We start from the raw sequence: 21005 nt of genomic DNA, 5'->3' as shown, positions 1-21005 counted from the left end.
ATAGAAACACAATACAGTGATAAATAGACCAGTACCAATAAATAAAGGGTGGTATGTGAATGTGAAGTCAAGGGAATACGAAAACGGGTCGAGTAACATAATTCAAGTTTGAAGGGACTTGAGAGGATTTCCATTGCTCGTTGAGTGAGCGGAATTTAGAGAAGCTTTTAGTCTTGCTCGCAATCCTTTCTTCTGACCCGTGAAGACAGTCGTTCACACTCCAGGCTCGAAGCATGCGAGGAGTGTCCTGCAATGGCAGATTGAAAATTTGAATTTTTGACATCGAAGACATTCTTGTGGTGCTGACAACATAAGTCAAGATGAGCGTGCAGTAAAATCTGAAGGTATATGCAACAACGGTCTACCATTGTTAGTGAAAGAACGAGGTACGAAAGTACGAATACGTACCCTCCAATCTAACCCCATCTTCTATTGACTTCAGTTCGGCCTCCACAACCCATCTCCAGTCCATGTCCTTCGGGTATATCTTCTACATTGGTTGAGGACAGGGATGTAGCTTGACCGCGCTGACGATATTGAGATTTCAAGTAGAACAAGATGCGCCGTGGTAAACTTGAGGGGAGATAGCTCAGAGGTCGACCTTACTATGGGCGTGGCAGTCCATGAGGCGTGGTTGTGGGCAGAGCCGGATGTCCTTGAATGTCAATTTGCTGGATTGAGTTGTAACGAGAAGACTTTGCTCTTTAATATAGACAACATACTATAGGTGCTTCTTCTCCACAGTACCACCGCCTCTGGTAGACACGTCGTAAATGGAGCGCTGCGTCTGAAGTAGGCGGGCATGGGCTGTGGAGCGCAAAGATGCTGAGCCTCAGGTTTTCATTTGCATGGGGATGCGGCTGGAGAAGCAGGACTATATGGAGGTCAGAATCAGACGCCATCCGGTTACGCAACTCCACGCGCCATGACACTAAGTAGCTCAACAACTGTCTCGTTTCCTGTCTCTGAGTAATTGTTGGTCCAGCTTGAGTGCGATGTTCGGCAACTTGAATGGGCTTGAGGCGAGGGCGAAGAGAAAGAAGGAAGGGCGGTCGTGCACGTAAAGGTCCCCGATAGGAAGCCAGCCAGAAGCCAGCACACGATGAACGCTTGAGAATGGCGGAGGCGGAGCCTGAGACCGTCAAGTTGATGGCGCGGTCACGCTTGCGCGCTCAACGTCAGCTTCCTTATTCTCCTCTTCAGAACACGGTGGAAATGCCCCGCAAGCGCGGAGTCAACGCGGAGTGCTGCTCTTTGCATACTTTATACGGCTAGGAGCCTTCTCATAGATTCGACGTTCGCTACCGATCATCGCTCAGCCTTGCACCCTCCCAGCCATCTGGAGCATGGTATCTAAGACCACTTTGTGGCCGGGTAGTCCCTCAAGCTTACTTACTGTCAGGGACCATGCATATCCTGCGCAACCATGGCGATTTTTCAGTCTGCAGCGTCTCCCTCATTCGCTTCATCACCCGTGGCTTGTGGGGGTAGGGATCTTCTGCCAATATTAATGCCGCAGCTGCCGCATGACGAGGATGATTGTCAACGCCAATCCTCTTTTTCCTGCCCGCGAATTTCGACAAAATTTCGAAAGCAGTTTTGACCGCGCTCTTGCATGACGGTGCATCCACTCCTCGGCCTCGAATCGCTGGCCAGTCTTCCTGCGCCTGTTCGTGTGCGTATATCTGAGTCGTTGTCTCTCTTAAGCCGAATCTCACAGCTTTTCAGCGACAGGCAGGCCAAGCTGCAGGTGGATCAGTGGCCGCATGGGAAGAACTATACCTGAAGATCCGCAGACTCGACGCCAACTCCCTATTACTTTACCTCCCTGTCGTCTACGAGAACCTCCATCCTGAAGACCTCGACCAGCTCGGGGGAAACTTCTCCTCTGTGCAATTGGCCTACGGCTGTTTCGTGCTGCTCCTCAAGATGACCAACATTCCCTCTGCCACTTTACCCGACCTGTGGCCGCGGACATGGGAATGGATGCAGTTCTTCGAAGCACACTCGACGCTAGTTGCGCGTCTCGACGATAGCGCAATCATCCAGATCCTCACCAACTTGTTTTTCTCTCTGTCCTTCTTCGGCGCTCGTTGCGCCGTCGATGATCTTACCAATGTCACACCTGGCTTCCATGCTTTTGTTGCACGGTGTTGGACGGGACTCATGAAGTACCCAAATCGGAAATGGGGTTGCCATAGCACGAACGGGTTATGTCTGACCATCGCATGCTACTACAACGATTGCGACAGTGTTGACCGGCTTCTTGAAAGCTTCGATGACTGCCCTGCGACCCTCGCGACTATGCTGACGGCGCACATTGCCGATATATTGGATGACGACGCGACGAGATTCGTGGCAGGAAAGCTCGTTGCGCAAGCACATATTGTCCGGCACCTTGCCGAAAAGCAGTCTGGTGTGCGTGCTTTGGCTGCAGCCGGCGCAGTTGTCGTCATGATAAAGGCACTTAATTCCGCCTGTACGGCCTTCCTCCCACTCTTGGAGCACGAAAACACGATCTATGACATTCTGTCTTGTCTAGCACTAGAGGCACAGCCTACGGCTTGCCGGAACACGCGGGTCAAACGCGTGGCTGACCTCGTACCTACCGCGGGCCAGCCGCGTTGCTAGCGCGGACCCAGAAACAAAGAATTTCTTTGTCCTAGGACAAAGAAAGTTGTCACTGAGCAAGCCCGCGGTAGGTACGCGGTGAGCTCTGCGGCCGGCCCGCGTGTTCCAGCACGCCTTAGGTAATGCCCCCAGTGTAGATCTTTTACTTTCTTCGCGACCATTCTTCCCCGATGCTGCCATTGCTTTCGACAACCACCTTATTCCTGCTTTCAAAGCATGTGCCAGAACGCAATGGACAAGACCACTCCCTGAAGATGCGCTCACAAAATTCAAGTTGATGTTGAGCACGACCCTCCCTGCGGCGATGGTCTACTTTCCCGTCGTCCGAGCTCTCGCCCGTGCCACCAAGGAGCGCCAGCAAGCAAACTGCGAAGATCTATATGAATTTTATGGAACGCCCATTCACGAGGACTATTGTGGTTTTGTGCAACTAGTCAGCGAGCGAGTCGATGACTATGACAAGTTCCAACCTCGACGATCAGCAGAACTGCGGGCTTGTGACAACCACCATGTGTGTCCGGATTTGTTCTTCATCCAAATACTCATCGAGATGTTAGTGCGCCGCTATTCTCTCCTTATCGAAGTTGAGACGATGTGCCCAGTGCCTTCAAGCTTACTATTGTTCCGTCGACTGCCAAACGATTGCGTGGAAGCAGTTGAATGGCCATCGAAACCGATGTTCTTGTGAGTCTATTGCACGCCTTTTCTGCGTCCTTTCATTCTGATCTCGACAAAATAGCACTTGCTTCGTTTCACTCCGACTCCGATATACCGTCCCATCCTTTGCGAAAGCGAGACGACCGGTTCATTCGGCACATCGTCCACCAACATTACCGTCGCCACTCGTTTAGCATCCTGAAACAACAACTCACATACATCCACGAAACCGGGCGGACAGACGGTGTGCTCGAGTTTACACACAACCTGGGAAACCCCAACGACGGTCATCATGAGATCACGCGGGGGCGCATGTCCCAGGAGGCCGCCTTCTGCATGGCCGACGCGCCACCACTTTCGCGCGCTGTCATGTCACCCTGGATGCTGGGGGCGCGGAAAGAACAAGAAGACGATGGTGCGCAAGTATTTGCTCAGGCGGCCGCGAGGCGTTTCCGAGGAGCTGGCAAGCCGGATGATCAAGCTTGCAACTGGGATCAAGGCCGGGGAAGACGTGTGGGATGAGAGGCGTGATGATATCCACAAGAAGCTAAAGGAAATAGCTGCCTTGGACATCGTTGAGGTGGTCTGTTAGTATCTTGGTGCACCTTGATATGTCGTTATTTCCCAGACTCGGTTCCTCCCAGTAATTTTTGTTCAAGTTTTAGTTTAATAGTCAAAATTCTGTAGTCCGTTGTATGAAGAAAGAATACGATTCAGTCCATAAGAGGGAGAAAGAGGGGAGTACTAGTTGTAGTGGAAAGATCCGGGCATTAAGTATTTACGCGCAAGTTCACTCAGAGTATGGCTTGACCATCAGCGGTAGGCTCGACTCCAAATCTGTGGCCTTCGCAGTCGACCTCGGGCGCTGCAGGACGCCTGCAGTGGGGACAATACCACCCGTTGGACCCGCTGTTGGATCGAGCGCAAATTCAAAGGCGCGGATGAGGACAAAAAGAAGCGCCTTGATTCTAGCGCCGAGATCAACATCCATAAAAAGCAAAGAAAGGTTTGAAAACGAACTCGACCAGGGCGAAGCGGAAGCCGATGCAGTTGTGTGTGCCCGCAAAAAAGGTGAGCTGGTTTGCCCACACGTTGGGGACTGCACTTGCGGCGTCCGGTATGTGTTCCCAGCGTTCAGGACTGAGCGGAAGGCAAGATGAGCAACGGGTGGTATCTTGAAAATGGAAATTCCTCACCGAAACTCATTTGCATCGTCGCCCCAGATTTCCGGATCCCGGTTGACGGCGGCCAGGGGGATGAAGATGCGCTGGCCTTTGGGCACCCTGTAAGGTTGACTGTGTCAGCTGGAGATACTCGCTCTTTGGGAAAGGAAGCACGCACAGGAGACTCTCATGCGAGTTTCCCTTTTCGTCGATGTACGGGCTAGCGAGCGGGATAAGATCGTCCTGCATTGCCATGCGTTGCACCGATGTAACCGGGCTGTGGAAGCGCATGAACTCCCGCACGACAAGGTCGAGGTACGGGAGGGCGTTTAGTTCGTCCATGGTGGGATTCTCGGCGGACATCTGGAGCAGTTCTTCGCGAAGAGTTCGTTGGACCTTTGGATGGTGAGCGAGGGCATATAAAGCCCAAGAGACAGCGGTGCTACGAATAATAAGATATCTGGCAACGAAAAGACCATCCGTGGAATGTACCTTGTCGTCTCATGTCCAGCAATCAGGAAGGTCGGAATCTCTGATGAGATCTAATTAGAAAATCCTCTGTGTGTCTGTAACGCAGACTGACGGGAAATAACCTCTTCGTCGCTCAGCCTCTGGCGGGCAGGAACATCCGGATCCACATTGGCACGCAACAGGATCGAGAGCAAGTCGCGTTTCCCTTCCAGGCCCACCTTCGACCCCGCGCCTCTGCTTGCATCAGGGACACAAATCCCAAGCGCGCCTTTGCTTCTGGCAAGAATATCGCTTCCGACTCGGAACATTGTTGCTCGGACTTGGTTAAACGTGCGCAAACCAGGATATGGCTGTCAGATAAGATAAGTTAGCATGATGCGATGGATTTTTAGATTCACGCACTACAAGACTGAGTATAGGCACCATCGACCGTGCAAGGCGATACCCTATTCCCCAACGGGAGCTTGGTGAATGGAAGAGTTGGGTGAACGCTTCGTTCAGCTCGTTTGGCTTTTTGCTACGTATCTGAAGCGCGTCGAACTCGTAATTGAAGCCTGGAAAGGTTTAAAAGGTACAAGACGCTGGCACAAGGTTGAATGGCCCACCAGCTTGTCCGATAACGTCGAGGGTCATTCGCCTCAGCCAGAGGTATACATCGATAACCTGGCCTTGCTCTTTCGCTGGACTCTTCGAAAGGAGCCCAAGCCAGACCTCACGAAGCTGCACCATCGATTAACGAATGGAATGCGGAGTTATCTCAGATAACTTACTAGAATAGCCTTTTCGACGAAGGTCTCCGTGAGTAGTCGTATCTGCGGATATCCAAAGGCTTGGTTCTACATAAAAGAATTGGTATGATGCTGATGTTAACGGGGAGAGGAGTCGTACAAGAATCCGACGGTGCCGCTTGTGGTCTTCTCCCTCGACGGCCAGAAGTCCTGTCGTATTGTTTGGCCCAATGAAGTAATATTGGGCTGGAAGACGCGCCTATGCCAGTCACTTGTTTTGTGTTTTCCAATGACACTGGTGATTTCTGGTATACATTGCCGTTGCTGAGCATATGGCTAATTGCTTTGACATCCTGGACATGGAGTAGTGGAACCTAGATGGACAGATTGGAGATACACATGCGGCTCGCCACGAGAAACTCACACTGAACAATGTCCTCAACTTGAAGATGCGTCCATACTGGCGGCGCCATGCATCCTCGATGTCGTACTTCTCCTGTGCCTGTGGTCAACGCTTCGAGTGTGACCAAAACAGTAGTCGCACAGCCATCTGTTTGAAGTTTCCCATGAGCAAGCTTCCATTGGGAGGCCCACGCATCGCACGGAACGGAGACGTGATCTCTGAGTAAAGGACGAGTGCGCCGTGGTAGACGAGGTATATGGACAAGGTGGCCACAATGGGAAGGACAATCCGGGTCGCTGTCCCGATCCAAGCCACATAGACGGATAGCTGGGCAGACATGAGCTTTCGGCGTTGTTTGCAAGGGTATATTCGAGGAAGTAAAATGAATGAGAAGGAGTGTGCGAGTTAAGGAGGAGCTGGAAAAACCGCTGCCTTTTATATCTGTCCCAGCCACACGTTATACAAACGGCATTAGGTCGGTGTCAAGAGTTTGTCAAGACTGAGAAGCTGGTGAGAAGGCTGGTGGAAGGTGGCAGCGGGATTGTTGCGTGGTCTTTGATCGTTCCAATGCTCGCGATTGGAGGTGCATTCCTGAGAACACTGCAGCCAACGTCAGCAGATTCGTCAAATGGCGCGGGACTGACAGATGATTGGCTGACTACGGCTCGGAGGCGGCAATAACTGGTGAGATAACTTGGAACTGAGGATTTTGACTGACAACGACGTACGCAAAAGTCAGTTTTGTGGGACTGATTCCAAGGACGACGAGGGTGGAACAAATCAATTGCAATAAATGAAACGAATTAAGCAACACAGTACTGGCGAAGTATTATAAAAAAGCATAAGTAGAAATGAAAGGGACATACAAGGGAAGGGACTTTCTCCTCACGAATCTCTGTCATACTAATTGCCGATGGATTTGTTTGTGCATGGATGAGACGCTTAATGGCCGATGCCATCCAGGGCTGAGGGCCAGACCACTACAGTTGTTCCACCTTGATCCCGTTCAAAGACGTTGGGGGTCCATAAGATGAGGTCTCCACATTATGAAAAAAGGTCGTCGTCTGATTTATAGTGCGAGCATATTCGATACACCCAAGATCTCGATGGTGATAGAGTCAAACGTTTGTGGACTTGGGGTCCTTAAACAACGAGTTTGCGCTCCGCAGTTACTATAGAAAGTATAAGAGTTGGAAATTTGTGGAACCAAAGACGCACCCCAAGCCCTTCTATCCATCGGACACTGTTGCTTCGAGGCTGGCGTCCCGAGCCACTTGAGCAGACAATGCATATGGAAGACATGCGAGCACTGGCCCCAGACTGCTTTTCGTAAGCTCGGGTTGGAGGTAAACAAGGTTCATAACGCACTGAGTGGACAATCGTCTCCGGGTACTTTGCACGCTGGGCAGCAGCCCTCATACGCAACGCGACAGATGCCACACACGTCCTCCTCCTCGTTCGACGCTGAATCGTCTGCGCCGGTGTCCCAGCGCCATTGGGCGACAGCGTGCCAATGCTTGATCGTGACTTTCATGACGGTGGAAGACAAGAAGTGAGGACACATCTTCGATTGATCAGCAACACTCTTGATTTGGTTCCGTCCACATTCTCAACGAACGGGCTTCTCGTGGGCCTTGCAGTTGTTATCTCTGGCTGCTTCAGTAGCAGCGGCACTCGTACCATCTAGAGAGAGTGTCTCAAAGGGAGATTCGTGGACTGTGGCACAACGACTTCGACAGAATATTATGCAAGTCGGAGGAGCCACTTTTGTAACGGGTGAGAGCACCTAATAGTATTTGGCTGATCAGGTCTAATCTACATTCTTGCTTCAAGCTTGAACACTCATCGAGAACTTACAGCACGATCCCCCAGCCCACATTCGCATTTCCCATTCAGGACTCGGAGACGCGAATGAAGGGACACGGTTTTCCACTCAAAAAGAGAGCTGAGCGTCGTTATTTCTGGCTCTGGTGAGAAATCTGTCGTCTTCGACGCAGCGAGCGTGGAAAACGACTGCCCAGCTAAGGGGGCCAGCTTGCAATTGTTGACCAGACATCTTTGCATCTATCCTCTGCTCGGCCAGCTCGGCCAGCTCTCCCTGCTCCCCGCCTCCGATAAAGGATTGCACAACTGCATAGCGCTTGTGTTATTTGCGGGTGAAGGAGCAGCGTGAATTTTTGTGTAGGTTTTGACTTGTGTATTCATCGTAAATTAAATAAAATCGATGAAATAAACGAAATGTATCGAAAACAAACCAAAAGGAACAAGCAAACGGATGGGAACTGACCAGCAGACTCAGAGTTTCGCCAGCGAGCGGACGTCAGCGGAATATTCTCTCCACTTTGTCTATTCCCCATCATTGGTGACAAGTTCCCTCTTGCCACCCCAGCCTTTCAAGTTTAATTCCCCTAGTACCCTGCCACAAATCCAGCTGCCAGTGCCGGCCCAAGGTTCCCGCAATAACATGTTGGCCAGGAACTTTACATTTCGTTTATTTCATCGATTTGGTGTCCGCTCAGCAATTGGGAGTGGAACCCAGCGGAAGGACTTTTCACCAGGCTGAATCTTCAAGATCTTCAATCTACATCCGAGTCTGACTCCAGCCGTTCGCCCAACAAACTCGACAACTCAGCGCTGTCAATCTCCCAAGTATCCTCCTCCTCCTCAGACTGACCGGAGTCACCACTCGACTCATCCTCCCCATCCGACTCTGACTCCGAGCTACCGGGCTCATAGTCCGGATCCTCATCGCAGTCCTTGTCATCCCACATATCATCATCCCCCAGCACAAACGCCAGCCAGCTACCCTGCGGTACCGCAGCCTGCCGGTAGTCGACATCGTCGCCACCGCTAAACCACGCGTCGTACTCCCAGAGCTCGCCCTCTCCCTCCAGCGGGTCCGGCAGTAGGGCGGTGCCGAGGAAGCTGAGCCCGGCATCGATGAACCGGCAGTTCCGGAGGGCCGGCATGCCCTCCTCGCGGCAGCCCCGCAGATAGTCGAGGTATACGTTCTCCATGTCTCCGGGGTGCCAGTTTGCCCGGCCGACGATGTCCAGTGCGGCGATATAGCGGTGTGTCAGCGGCGGGAGGTATAAGTCATCGAACGGTTGCTCGGCGAGACACTGGGCGATGCCGATTTTGAGGTAGAGCAGCTCTGGGCAGGCATCGAGCATTTCCTGTGCCGCGGCGTGGTCGGCTTCGAGGTACTCGCTGCTGACGGGGTGGTACCATGTCCAGTTGCTCAGCGGGGGCACCGATAAGTGGGTGATGGTCTTGCCGCCAAGCGTGCGAATAAGGTCACGGACCGGCTCGGTTGAACGCTGCCTCGCGGTATAACGGTCGCCGATGTCGATCACCAATGACTGCAGAACAAGGAACTCCCACGCGTGGTCGGCGGACGCGGATACCGCGTGCAGCACCAGCCGCAGATCCGTCACGCGAGGGAAGACGATTCGGCTGGGGAACACGGCCTCGGGGACGTAGGTCGACAACGTCACAAGTTGCGGGGCCAATCCTGCCAGAATGGGATACACATCCGGCATCTCGCTGCCCGACAACGCCCGCAGATCGAGGTGGCAAACCGCGCTGCCAGTGGCCAATGGCGCCATGAGCAAACTTGAAGGGTCCGGCGCGATGCTGAGCCCCAGACGTGTGATGTTGCCCCCACACAACTCGAGCAAGCGCGTGATTCCCGTCTGATGCACCTTTTCCCAATCGTCCAAGTCGGGGATGTAGCACGAAATAGTCAGGTTGCGCAGCAGCTTCGCCAACTCTGGCCACGTCTCCAAAGCGTGCACCAGCCGTGGCAGCTGGTCAATGTGGTCGACGAACACGCTCTCGTACAGCAGCTCACACGCGACCCGATACCACGCCCGACAGACTTCCATCAGGATGACGGCTTGCGTCCGGTCCAGCGCAAAGGGCTGGGGGAACGCAGGAGATGACCATGATGCATTGGGGATGGACCAGGAAACAGACAGGGCTTGTCGCAAGATGGAGCCAAGTATTTCGGGGGGAAGGTCAAGCATCCTCTGTAGAACGGTTAGGCTGAGTGATCCCCAGAACGGCTTCAAGAGTCGGAGTCAAGTATCGATATGGTGGAGGAAATGAAGAAAGATGATCTGGTGGCACGTGGCCGTGATCTCAGCCGACATTCACCCCGAAATGGAACAAACTGGAGGATTTTTTTCAATTTTAATAATGGAGGGATGTCTTTATGAAAATGGATTAAAAAATACCAGATAAATACAATAGCAATCTTATTAGAAAAAAAGGATTGCCATACAAAAATGCCTCTTTTGATTTTTCCCATAAGTATGTATAGGCAACCTATTTTGAGAAGCATTTCTCTGGTTCAGTTTCTGATGAATGAAGGTGAAAAATCTTTTGGCACACTATTACCTTCATTGAAAGCTTTAAAGAATCCTCCAGGTTTGTTCTGAGTCCTAAGGGTGATTACAAAAATACTCCGGAGCGACACAGTTACAGTACAGTAACAAGTCGACGTTCAGCCGCAAAAACGCAACACGCCATCCTGCAGCTCCACCCTCCGCAGCCCATCCCGCTCGTCCCAGGGCACCTCGTCTTCGATATGGGTAACGACCACAACGGCCTGGTGGTCCCCGACTCCGCCCCCTCGCAAATAGTCATGTGCAGCGCGCACCATCTGCCCATCCATTCCGCTCCACACTTCGTCCAGCAATATCAGCGGGTGCCGCGCAACGAGGGCCCGCATCAACAGCACTATTCGCTGCTCGCCCACGGGCAGTGAAACGAGTCGCCTCTTCGCGAATTCGGAGGCCGGAATCGGGGATACGGACCATGCTGCGGGACCTAAGGCATCGAGGACGGCGTTGATCCTGTCCACCCGCCAGCTGCGCTCTTCTTCAGCGCCGCCAACACCATCCTCTCCCCGCGAAACATAGCCGCCATCGAAACCTGTCCCGATAACCTCCCAGACGGTCATTCCAGGGGACCGACGAGGGAAAGCATCAAATAACTCCGGTGTCAGGACACCAATCCTCGAATGGATCGTCGGGGTCGGGAGTTTGTGGCGAGGGGAGCCAAACAAGGAAAAGGAGGAAGAGTTTGAGCGTTGCGTATATGATTGTGGGTGGTCCCCAGTGAGAAGGGCCAAAAGTGTCGTTTTGCCAGAGCCTATCAGTTTTGGGTTAACACAAAAACTAAGTCGAGTGAAAAATAACCATTTGTGCCCCGGAGGTGATACCGTTCACCTTGGCGAATGGTCCAGTTGATGTTTTTCAGTACCTGAAGGATGTAAACAGAAGAACTTGGAGAGAACTCAGACTAACCTGACGAGGACCATAAGCGACATTCACATCCTTCATCTCCACCACCACGTCTCCGGTTTGTGTAGGGGAAATACGGGACTCTGCTCTCCTTGCGGCGGCCTCTTGCATGCGGGTTTTGTGTGGCAGCATACTGGCTTTGGGGCCGACGTGAACAGCGCCATTATCCACCAAGGCAAGATGTGTGATCCATCCGGGGACCGAATCTTGGGAACGAAGTCCAAGAAGAATGTGGGGGTCGTTCTTTTGGTGCAGGTGGTGAAGGATGGACAAGACAGTAGAACGATTCGCCGCGTCCAGGCCCGCTGAACCTTTTCGTCAGCTTGTAACAAGTATTAGACAGAAAACGCACTCAGTGGTTCGTCCAATAACAACAGCCTTGGTTTTCCCAGCAAGGCCTTGAGTATCCTCGCTCGTCGTGTCTGCCCGTTGCTCAAAACCACCCTCGGCAGATCCATAAGGTCCCTCAACTGGAGCTTGTCCACCAACTCGTCAAACAACGCCATGTCCATCGTTGACTTCTCCTCCAGCGCGACGCGCGTGTGTGCTTTGAGGTCGTGGATCGTCTCGGGGAACATCGTCTGCCGCAGCGTGTACCGGTCTTCCTCCCTCACCGCCCCATACCGCGCCGAAAAGTCATAGAACGCCCCGCCCGCCGCGCGCCGGTTCGCAAACGACACAAGCGATATGCAGCTGTACGGGTCCCCGTTGGCGGCGAGGAACGGGTAGAGCTGGCCCGGCGGGGGGTGCACGCGCAGATGTCCCGTCAGCAACTTGGGTAGGTGGGTTTGGGCTCTAGAGGGGAGAGTAAACAGCACGCACATCGAAGATGAGAGACTTCTCACCAGAACCAGAGCCCACGACGGCCCAGCTCTCGTGTGGCTCGATTGTCCACTCGACGGAGTGGAGGACCGGCGTTGCCCGATTGGCGTCGCCGAAGCGGTAAATGTCGGCTTTCGGGAGCGCGAGGATGAATGGAGAGGTATAGCACCGTCGAGAAGAGGAGATGGGATTGAATGGAAACCGTCCCGCCGCCCGCCAGAGCGTCATTGAATTTGTGGATGAACGCACAGTTTCAGGTCACATGTCAAAATTTAAACTCTTTTGTAGACTACCAAGTGTTGCTACACTGCGGTCACCAGGTGCGTAGCGCTTTCATTTCTCGTTCGGTCCAGCTAACGAAAAGGTATAGCTGGTCTGACGCATTCAATCGTTATACCGTTCTCTTCCGACTGAGACTCTTCATCCTTCTGATAATCTGATTCCTTCACCACCAAAACAACCCTCTACTACTATAATACTCTTCTGGGTTTTTGCTCCCAAGATTCCGTTCCCGAATTGAACTGCTTTGTTGAAGAACTTGAATCCCCACTCCTATCCTCCGCGGTCCCAAAAGCCGAAATACGTCCACATCAATTTTCCTTGTGTGCTGTCTGAGCGTGATTTCTTCTTCCATCGTACTCCCTTGTACTCACAACTTGTAGCAATATCAATACAATTCCTTGTTGCCGTAGAATTTACATCCCAACATAAAGTCGTCGAAAAAAACATTAAATCCCAAACGTCTCTACATGCAGCTTTACCAGTGGTGTCTTCCCCTGCCATACACCTATGGTACCTGTCTCCCCGCCGTAACGCGGAACGCACATCTTCCGCCATAGAGGTCGGACCACAAACTACGCAATAATCAATACTTGATGTCAAAAGGCCTCGACAACGCACCATTTATCGACAGGTTCCCTCCTCCCGCCCCTGCAACAGCCTCCCGCACAATACCGTCCACGTTGGGCCTCCCGTTTGAGATCTGGATGCTGGGGAAGCATTCGAGTGCCAATGTCTCTGGGTGCTTTTCGGAAACGCCTTCGCTGTCTTTTCCGTTGGAGAGATGGATGCGGATATCGACGGCGATGCCCCTTTGGAGGCGGTCGTGTCGTGACAGCACATCGTTGAGCGTGTCGCGGATGGCTGCGATCTCAGAAGCGTCACGGATGCTCCAGACAAAAAGCAGCTTTTCGCAATTCGAGGACGGGGAGCTGCGGGTTGAGCTTCAGCAGGAACTTTTGTCCTGGACAGATAAACGCACCCCAAGATTTCGAGGAGGATGGGAAGCGTGAATGACACGCCCGAGCCGCCTGAAACGCGCGTTAATCACAACTCACACTGATCAGACAACCCCCAAACCTGCAAAGAGCACAACTTGCTCACATCCGTCCACTGTCGCTGGCTTCCCATATGGCCCGTCGAGGTATACCGGCAGCTCCGCCGATTGTCCCTCTGCCTCCTTGCCAACGCCAAAATCGAGGAGACGATGCGTGAATCCCTTCCGCGCACGGACCAAGAACACCATTTCTTTGCTCCTCGACCGTGCGGGCGCGAATGCGGAAGAAAGTTGCGGCTCCGGGCTCGACGACTCGCTCGGCAGCGCCTTCTCCTTTTGGTCCGACGACTCTTTCTCCATGCTCGTCCGGTCCGTCGCCGGCGTTAGCGCGCCTCCGTCTTGTGGCAGCTCTCCGGCATTGTCGGGATTGGCGATCGAAAATGGATGCGCTTCCCACGCCCCAAGGCGGCTGATGCGGGGGGCGGAGAGGTACATGACCTGGCCGGTGCCCCAGCGGACCCAATGGGGCACGCCCGACACGCGGAGACGGAGCAGCGTTGGAGAGATAACCTCGACTTTGGCTGACACGGGGTTTGGGGTTTGCCGGAGGGCCACTCGCAATAGGCGTCGGTATCCCCCGTTCTGGCAGCAGAGCCGCAGCACCCGGAGCAGACGGTCGAAAAAGTACAGGCCTAGCGAGGGGTACAGGAATATTTGCTCACTGCAAAGCCGGTTGAGACTTTTATTGATGGATTCAGGATGACTTACTGGAATTCGGCGGTGTGGACGTAGGCGCCGGCTAGCACGATGCTGTTCTGTGTAAGCTAATGATCCGACATGACTGAAAAACGGAATGCTCACATTGCCCCCAAAGAAATGTGCCACAAGGAATACCTCGTAGCTGCGGTTGCGTATCGGTCGTAGCGACAAAACGGCGAGCAAGCTCAAAGTGATCGCGGCCGTTACGCCCATGCGCAGCCACGATTCCTCAAGGTCCTCCAGAATGACCTTTTTCCCGCTGTCGACGCGTTACTTTTTCGCGGCCTGCCTACGCGAATGCGCACCTTTGTTTTATCTATCGCTGGTGAGTCAGCATGACATTAGCCAACGTGTCACTTACACGACCGCCAGCGTGGACCCATAAGAGAATCACGATGACACGCGCCACGATGCGGTGCATGAAGTTAAGCTGCGCAACAAGTCAGCCATCGTGGAAGTGTACTACAGTCGACGTGCCTTTTCATAGCTGACGCCCGTCAGCACTGCCAGATACGTGGTAAGCAGGGCCCGCTGATGGAAAATAAACTCCAACTCACGCGAGATGAAGTTGTTCTTCATGCCCAGGCCGATGAGCAGGGGGAACTGTGCAGCGGCAATGTGTCCTGCGCGGTTCGTCCAGTATCGGAGCGTGAAGCGGTTGCCCTTGAGGTCCGTCGCTGTCGCCATATCAGGAACAGGGACTCTCTCAGGCAACATAGGACACACTATTGATGAACTGCCAGGTGAAGATAGTGACGATGTAGGCGCAGGCGGCGAGGAACTCGGCGACGTTGATGGAATGTCCCACGCCATACGGAATCTGGACCCGAAATGCCGCCGCGCGGACAAAGTGCAGGCCTGCGCGGACGGAAGACGGGCCTTTCTTGATGCGGGTCAGGCGGATGACCACTGTCGTCCAGTGAATCACGGTTAGCAGCCCGATGAAGGCTGCGAGCGTCCACCAAAGCTCGACGGGGTACTGGTGGTTGCGGTACTTGCTGATCGTCTTGTCGGGGTTTGCGGCAGCCATCACGTTGCTGGCATTGGCGCTGGCGGTCGAACTAGCCATTGCGATTTCGAGCCTGAGGGAGGCACAGAGAACCCGGGGTACCGCATCGTCCGCCTCTTTATGCAAGCACGCTGTTAGCCATTGATGCCGTACACTTTCCGGGGTTAACAGCAAAAAAGTGCGCATGAAACTCGGAGGTGCGTCCACGACGACGGGCTTCCATTTGCCAGCCGAGGGCTTCTTCCACAACGTGCATCAGCTTATCTGATCTGATAAGATGTTGTTTTATCAGATACGGTGGCGACAGGCGGAAACTGCTTGGCCGTCAGGGCATAATCGTTTATCGGAAGCTAGCTCGGGGGATTGTGATAGAGGTTGTACCCTCTAAACGGAGGAACTCGATCAATAGCGCACCCGTACCTTACGGTTTCGTCGAATTCATGCGTCAGCGTTGGCTTCGGATGTCGCTTGAAATGGGTTATTGGCTCCTGCGATTGGCTCTCGACGTCAGTCACGACTATTCCAAAGATAGGTTTTTCTTCGCCAAGTTGCGATTGGTCACTGACCTATAGGGAAATCGGTGTTCGACTTCTCTTTTCAAGTTCCCCCGATTACCCCATTACCAACTTGAGTTCCGACTAGAAACAGACGTTCCAGACTGAAAAACCTGTAGCGTCCCGCCCGCACGTCGAATGACTATCAACACCCGGTAATCTGAGAACCCCGACCGCACGGCGTTTTTCTTCTCCTGCAGGCGCGGGTCCCTTATGGCGCGTCTGATGGGGAAAATCCTTTTTTACTGGTTACGAGAGAAGACCGAGAAGGTGTTTGGGTCGTGATTGACGTCGACACTGAGCGTGAATCGAACTCGATAACGGCGCCCTCGAGTGTCGTTATGCTCCAAGCACGAGCACAGAAGTGATCTTGAATCCGACCGCAACGCCGCTCAATGTCCGTTTCAAACTATGGGCTAATTCCCCCCCGCATGCGCTAACCCTGGCCCGAGTGAACACCGAGGATATTTGGCGAGAATTAAGTGGGCGTGGGCTCGGAGATTTGGTGGGCCCAAATATAAGTCGCCAATGCGCGCGAGGCGGAAGGGCCTTCTGCCGCCGGACGCTAGTGACCTGTGAAGAGGTGGGCCAAGGAGGGGGGGAAGGGAAATGGCTGCCTTTTGTGGGCAAAGTATACATACCCGTGAAAGAGCTTCCGCCCGGGGAACAGCCTAAACTGGGCCCCAAGACTCCTGCGCATCGTCATCTGCGGCGGAGAAACCTCAGAAGGGCCATATCGGGCTGTTTCAGAGCGCGAGGATAAGCGATAACGCCGCCTGCGTTTGCGACGTGCTCGTCGTCCAAGTATAGCGCATGGTTCGACGTCAAGGCTATCGCAAGTGTGACCGAGGCGCCATCTGGCGTCATGATGCGGGACGGTAACGCTTGCAGTTTGACAGTTATTCCGTTTGATTCTCTTCCTTCTGCCTGAAAGATACGAAGATCCCGAACCTTACCCGCTGCCCTTCGAATCTGCACTGACTCGTGTGCATATGGAAAATAATCTTCTTTCCATCCTTCTCTCTCTTAATTATACTCGAGATAGGAGTTTCTTCAGTCTTTCTTTAAATTTGGAGCGGCCCCGATAACGCACATTCTGAGCAACAGCGCTAGCGGAGAACGGGTCTATTCCATGTGTCCTCGAACGACATCAGTCACTAGTTCTCGTCACTCCTCTATAGATTGTGACCTACTACTTCGTAGGAAAGAACCCAAATTGTTCGATTCGCAATACGATAAACCCGCTATAACGATCCCCGTGTTGAAGAACCGACTCGGATGCATAACCAGCGTCGGTAGCGGGAAACCTAAGTACCTGAAGCCGTATGGTTCCATCTCGTGGTCATCGACTACATGTAGTTGACGCTAATCGTACTGAAGATAGGCAAATCTGCGCTCCCGTGTTACGAAACAGGCATTCTGGGCGATAGCTGGTTTGTTGTTTGAACCTTGTGGGCGATGTGGATAAGGCCGTGAAAGTCGAGCGGTTCCACCTAAGACCTCCTTTAAGAAAGTCGCCAACAATTTTGTGCAGTCGAGCCTACTTGTCAAAAACGTGTTGCTAAGGGAGGCCTTCAGCAAGTTGTGTAACAAGAAGAAAGAATAACACACCTTTTGCTGCCGTGCCCTCGCGAAGATTCCCAGACGACCGCCACTCATATGCGTAGCTATAGAGCTGTCAGAAACGTTCATTCTAGTTTCCATAACCATACTCTTTGCATTGAGAGGGCACAAACTTGGCGAGATTACCCTGAAAATTGGGCTGCGAGGAAGCCTAGAGGGCGAAAGCGGCTCACGACGATTTTCTTCATGAGGAAAACCCGCCGCAGGGTCGGATGTGGCCAGCCCCAATCTATGCGCTTGCCATCGGGTGATATACCAGTCTCGGACTACCACACAAAAACGTCAGTAAGAAGACTTCAGGAGCAGTGAACATGCACCAAGGCACACAGCCATTTTTACACTCTTCTAAACGAAACCCATGGGTCGCCGCGTCTGCTGGCGACTTGCTTTGTCCAGCTATTGCGTTGCAGTCAAGTTGTGTATGCTTTACTGGACGGAAAAGACCTCGTGAATCGGGACAAGGCGAGAAAGGAGCATTTGGCGGATGGTAGACCGAGGCGAGGATGCGGTTTCAGAAGGGTATTAGTTTGGGTGCTGTGGGTGGCGAGGGCTGCGGTATCCAAAGGTTAGAACGAAATAGCCAAATTGAAATGGCAAAAAGGCCCTCACACACCCGCATCTGTTTCGGACGTGAATGGGGGGTAATGCGACCTGCAGACAAGGCGGGAGGTGTAGAGTGCACAAGATTCCCCTGGCCGCTCGCGCCATTGAACAAGATGAACAAGAAGAAAGATGTGGTCGCCGACAAGCCTTTTCGATCACGTCATCAACACCACGTAATCACTCCTCAAAAAAAACGCTTCCACAAAGTGTTAATGCTTTAACTCAGATTCACGTTGTGCAAAAGACAAGAAAGAATAATGATCGCGATACTCTTTTTTCCTCTCTCTAATCCCCCAACCCCCGTCTAACTCAGAGCAGCTTGACCTTGACGGGCAAGCACGAGCCCTTCTCGGGCGCGTTGAGGTCCATCGGGTGTTGCAGCATGCTGCCTCCGGGAATCATCGCTGCCTTGCATGCCATGCCGCCCAGCGGACCCGCCTCGGTGTTGACATGCGAGAACTCGAATGTGCGGAGCATCACGAACAAAATCGACTTGATTCTGCACAAAAGTCCAGTCAGCAGCCATGAAAGCAATTCCAACCCCGGACTTACTCAGCCAGAGCAAAACGGTAGCCAATGCACGCGTGTGGGCCACCGAAGAACGCGAGCGTGTTGGCCCAGACACCGGGGATGGCGTTAACAGCCTCGGGGGTCTTGTCCCAGCGTTCAGGGTTGAAGACGTGCGCGTCGGGGCCCCAGATCTCGGGGTCGTTGTTGACAGCGAGCAGCGGGATGTGGATCATCTGGCCCTTGGTCACGCTAGCCCATTTGTCAGCCCATCGCAAAAAGAAAGATGGATGCAAAGACATACTAGATGCTATCGTGGGTCTTGCCGTTCGCGTCGATGTAAGGCTTGCCGAGAGGGAGGACATCTTCCTGCATGGCCATGCGCTGGGTGAAGACAAGACTGGGGTGCATACGGAGCGTTTCGCGGACGACTTGCTCGAGGTATTCCGCGTTGTTAAGCTCGTCCATGGTGGGAACTTCCGGGAGGCCCTGCAACTCTTCCCGGAGCTTGTTCTGCCGAGCCTGGTCACCAGCGAGGAAGGACACCGCCCACGAAACAGCCGAACTGGTACTCTCATGGCCCGCAACGATAAGAGTAGGGATTTCTGTTAGGATGAATATCAGCTCATGCAGCACGACAAGCATGGAGAAGGGAACACACGGGCAATGACCTCGTCATCAGTCAAACGCTGGCTGACGGGGATCTCGGGGTTGACATTGGCACGGAGGAGGAGCGAGAGGACACTGCGCTTGGAGCCGACTTCGACCCGCTCAGCACCAGTCTGGAACAGGGTGTCTTTCGCCCGTTGCAGGATCTCGCCACCAATGCGGAAAGTCTCGTTCTTGCACTCAACGAACACGTGTGTGCCAGGGAAGGGCTATGACATGCAAGTAAGAAGACATCTGGAATGGAAGAACAAGGGGCGCACAATAAGACGGAAGGCAGGCACCATCGCTTGGAGGATCATGAAGCCCATGAGCATGCGCGAATGCGGCGCATGGAAAATCTTGGTGAGCACATCGTTAAGCTCATTCGGCTGGCCCTTTACTTCGAGTGCGTCCATATCATATCCGAAACCTAGCCAAAAATTAACTGTAGTCTAAAGAAAGCTCGCGCCAACACGCACCAGCCTGGCCGATGACGTCCAGAGTAAGCTTGCGGAACCAGTCAAAGATGTCGATGACCTGGTGGTCAGCGTTGGGGTCCTTGGCGAATTGGGCGAGCCACATGTCGCGGCATTGAACGGAGATGTTGAGGAAAGTCTCGGTGAGGAGACGGATTTGCGAGGGGGCAAAAGCCTGGTTCTGAAGGACAGCGCGTCAATCTTCCCCGCAGACAACGGCTAATAGGATAAGGAACTAACAAGGATCTTGCGCTGACGCTTGTGTTCGTCATTCTCGACAGCAAGAAGACCTGGTATCAGACAAATATCAGTCGTGATTCTTGTCCTGGAAAACACAGAAACGCACCATTGCCCAAAGTACGCTTCGAGTTGTGCAGCCCGTACGGCGCCTTCTGGTAAATAGGCATGTTATGGATCATATGGTTGATCGCCTTGATATCTTGGACGTGGATGTGAGTCGCCTAGACAGTGAAGATTAGACCACATTTAATACGCATCAGTCGGGCCACGCACGCTCATGAGACTCTTGAATTTGAAGATGTGGCCGAACTGGCGGCGCCATCTGTTGGTCGTTTCGAAGTCGTCCTATCAACGAATTTAGTTGACTACAAGGATGGAAGTTTCCGCGGGCGCACCATAAGCTCCTGCACGTTGCCCAGCAAGAGACTGCCGTTGGGCGGACCCATCATCGTGCGAATGGACGAGCGCCAGTAGGAATACAACCGCTGCATGACCGCGATGGCGACATAGACACCCGCAGTCGCGAGCAACGGTACCGCAATCTGTGTCTTGCCCGAAGACGGGTTCACCACCGCCGCCTTGACAAGCGAGAAGGAGGAAGAGAGGTTAGAGAGCGAGACGGACTCGAGCCAGGAGGGAGCGGCGTCCATGGTAGAAGATGGTCAAGGAGAGGGGTAGGAGGGTAGTGCGGGAAGATGCCACTTTTCTAGACCGGCGTCAAGTCAAGTTAAAGATAAATCTCCCCATCAATGGTAGGCACCTTGCCAGATTCGGTACCAGATCCCTTCCCCACACCATCCCCGAGCCGGATGCATAACAAACGAAAAGCTAAACGGATGAAGGGTGGAAGAAGGGTGGCTGTTCGTGGGTCATTTCCTAGCGAGCAGGGGCAGGGGCGTTTGTGCGCGCTTCCAGCCACGCAAACCACGCAGAAGAACTTGAAGAAGGATCACCATCCTCGCCAGCGTAAGCGGAAGAAAAAAAGCACCTGCGAGATTATTATTGCTGTTGACTGCAAATTGATGCTTCGCAAATCCGGCAAGGCAGGCCGCGACCTATGCGTACCAAAAACCGACCACGAAAGGAGCACAAAGATGAAAACTGACAACCGTGTCACGTCTGTGAC

At 53.2% G+C, this 21005-nt stretch overlaps 6 protein-coding genes across 6 annotated transcripts; all 6 read right to left on the bottom strand.

Annotated features, from left to right (window-relative positions):
- Positions 1-4078: 4078 nt before the first annotated feature.
- MIND_01267400 (uncharacterized protein) lies at positions 4079-6392 on the bottom strand (the record flags this gene model as incomplete). Its single annotated transcript, XM_037369153.1, has 13 exons — positions 4079-4256; positions 4309-4428; positions 4485-4571; positions 4630-4893; positions 4944-4983; positions 5035-5272; positions 5325-5476; positions 5528-5642; positions 5693-5758; positions 5811-5860; positions 5910-6024; positions 6075-6146; positions 6195-6392. 13 exons carry the CDS (start codon positions 6390-6392, stop codon positions 4079-4081), a joined length of 1695 nt encoding a protein of 564 aa, XP_037214359.1.
- Positions 6393-6524: 132 nt separating this feature from the next.
- MIND_01267300 (Anaphase-promoting complex subunit Apc11) lies at positions 6525-7587 on the bottom strand (the record flags this gene model as incomplete). The annotated part of the gene is made up of 7 exons (XM_037369152.1): positions 6525-6653; positions 6698-6734; positions 6782-6871; positions 6920-6948; positions 7206-7225; positions 7272-7373; positions 7422-7587. The coding sequence occupies 7 exons, from the start codon at positions 7585-7587 to the stop codon at positions 6525-6527; spliced, it is 573 nt and encodes a 190-aa protein (XP_037214358.1).
- A 1042-nt stretch (positions 7588-8629) lies between these two features.
- On the bottom strand, positions 8630-10081 carry MIND_01267200 (uncharacterized protein; the record flags this gene model as incomplete). Its single annotated transcript, XM_037369151.1, has 1 exon — positions 8630-10081. One exon carries the CDS (start codon positions 10079-10081, stop codon positions 8630-8632), a length of 1452 nt encoding a protein of 483 aa, XP_037214357.1.
- A 479-nt stretch (positions 10082-10560) lies between these two features.
- MIND_01267100 (p-loop containing nucleoside triphosphate hydrolase protein) lies at positions 10561-12412 on the bottom strand (the record flags this gene model as incomplete). The annotated part of the gene is made up of 5 exons (XM_037369150.1): positions 10561-11210; positions 11258-11321; positions 11366-11667; positions 11715-12135; positions 12185-12412. The coding sequence occupies 5 exons, from the start codon at positions 12410-12412 to the stop codon at positions 10561-10563; spliced, it is 1665 nt and encodes a 554-aa protein (XP_037214356.1).
- A 2269-nt stretch (positions 12413-14681) lies between these two features.
- On the bottom strand, positions 14682-15288 carry MIND_01266900 (FAD-binding FR-type domain-containing protein; the record flags this gene model as incomplete). Its single annotated transcript, XM_037369149.1, has 3 exons — positions 14682-14722; positions 14777-14896; positions 14946-15288. 3 exons carry the CDS (start codon positions 15286-15288, stop codon positions 14682-14684), a joined length of 504 nt encoding a protein of 167 aa, XP_037214355.1.
- Positions 15289-18317: 3029 nt separating this feature from the next.
- Positions 18318-20529, bottom strand: MIND_01266800 (uncharacterized protein; the record flags this gene model as incomplete). The annotated part of the gene is made up of 10 exons (XM_037369148.1): positions 18318-18507; positions 18561-18767; positions 18820-19120; positions 19177-19393; positions 19445-19593; positions 19643-19820; positions 19880-19929; positions 19986-20100; positions 20153-20224; positions 20275-20529. 10 exons carry the CDS (start codon positions 20527-20529, stop codon positions 18318-18320), a joined length of 1734 nt encoding a protein of 577 aa, XP_037214354.1.
- Positions 20530-21005: the final 476 nt, after the last annotated feature.

Source organism: Mycena indigotica (genome assembly GCF_014461135.1).
Source record: "Mycena indigotica strain 171206Taipei chromosome Unknown Mind.scaff0013, whole genome shotgun sequence".
NCBI lineage: Eukaryota > Fungi > Basidiomycota > Agaricomycetes > Agaricales > Mycenaceae > Mycena > Mycena indigotica.
Note: the sequence above shows the minus strand (reverse complement) of the source record. Positions and strands in the feature narration are given on the sequence as shown.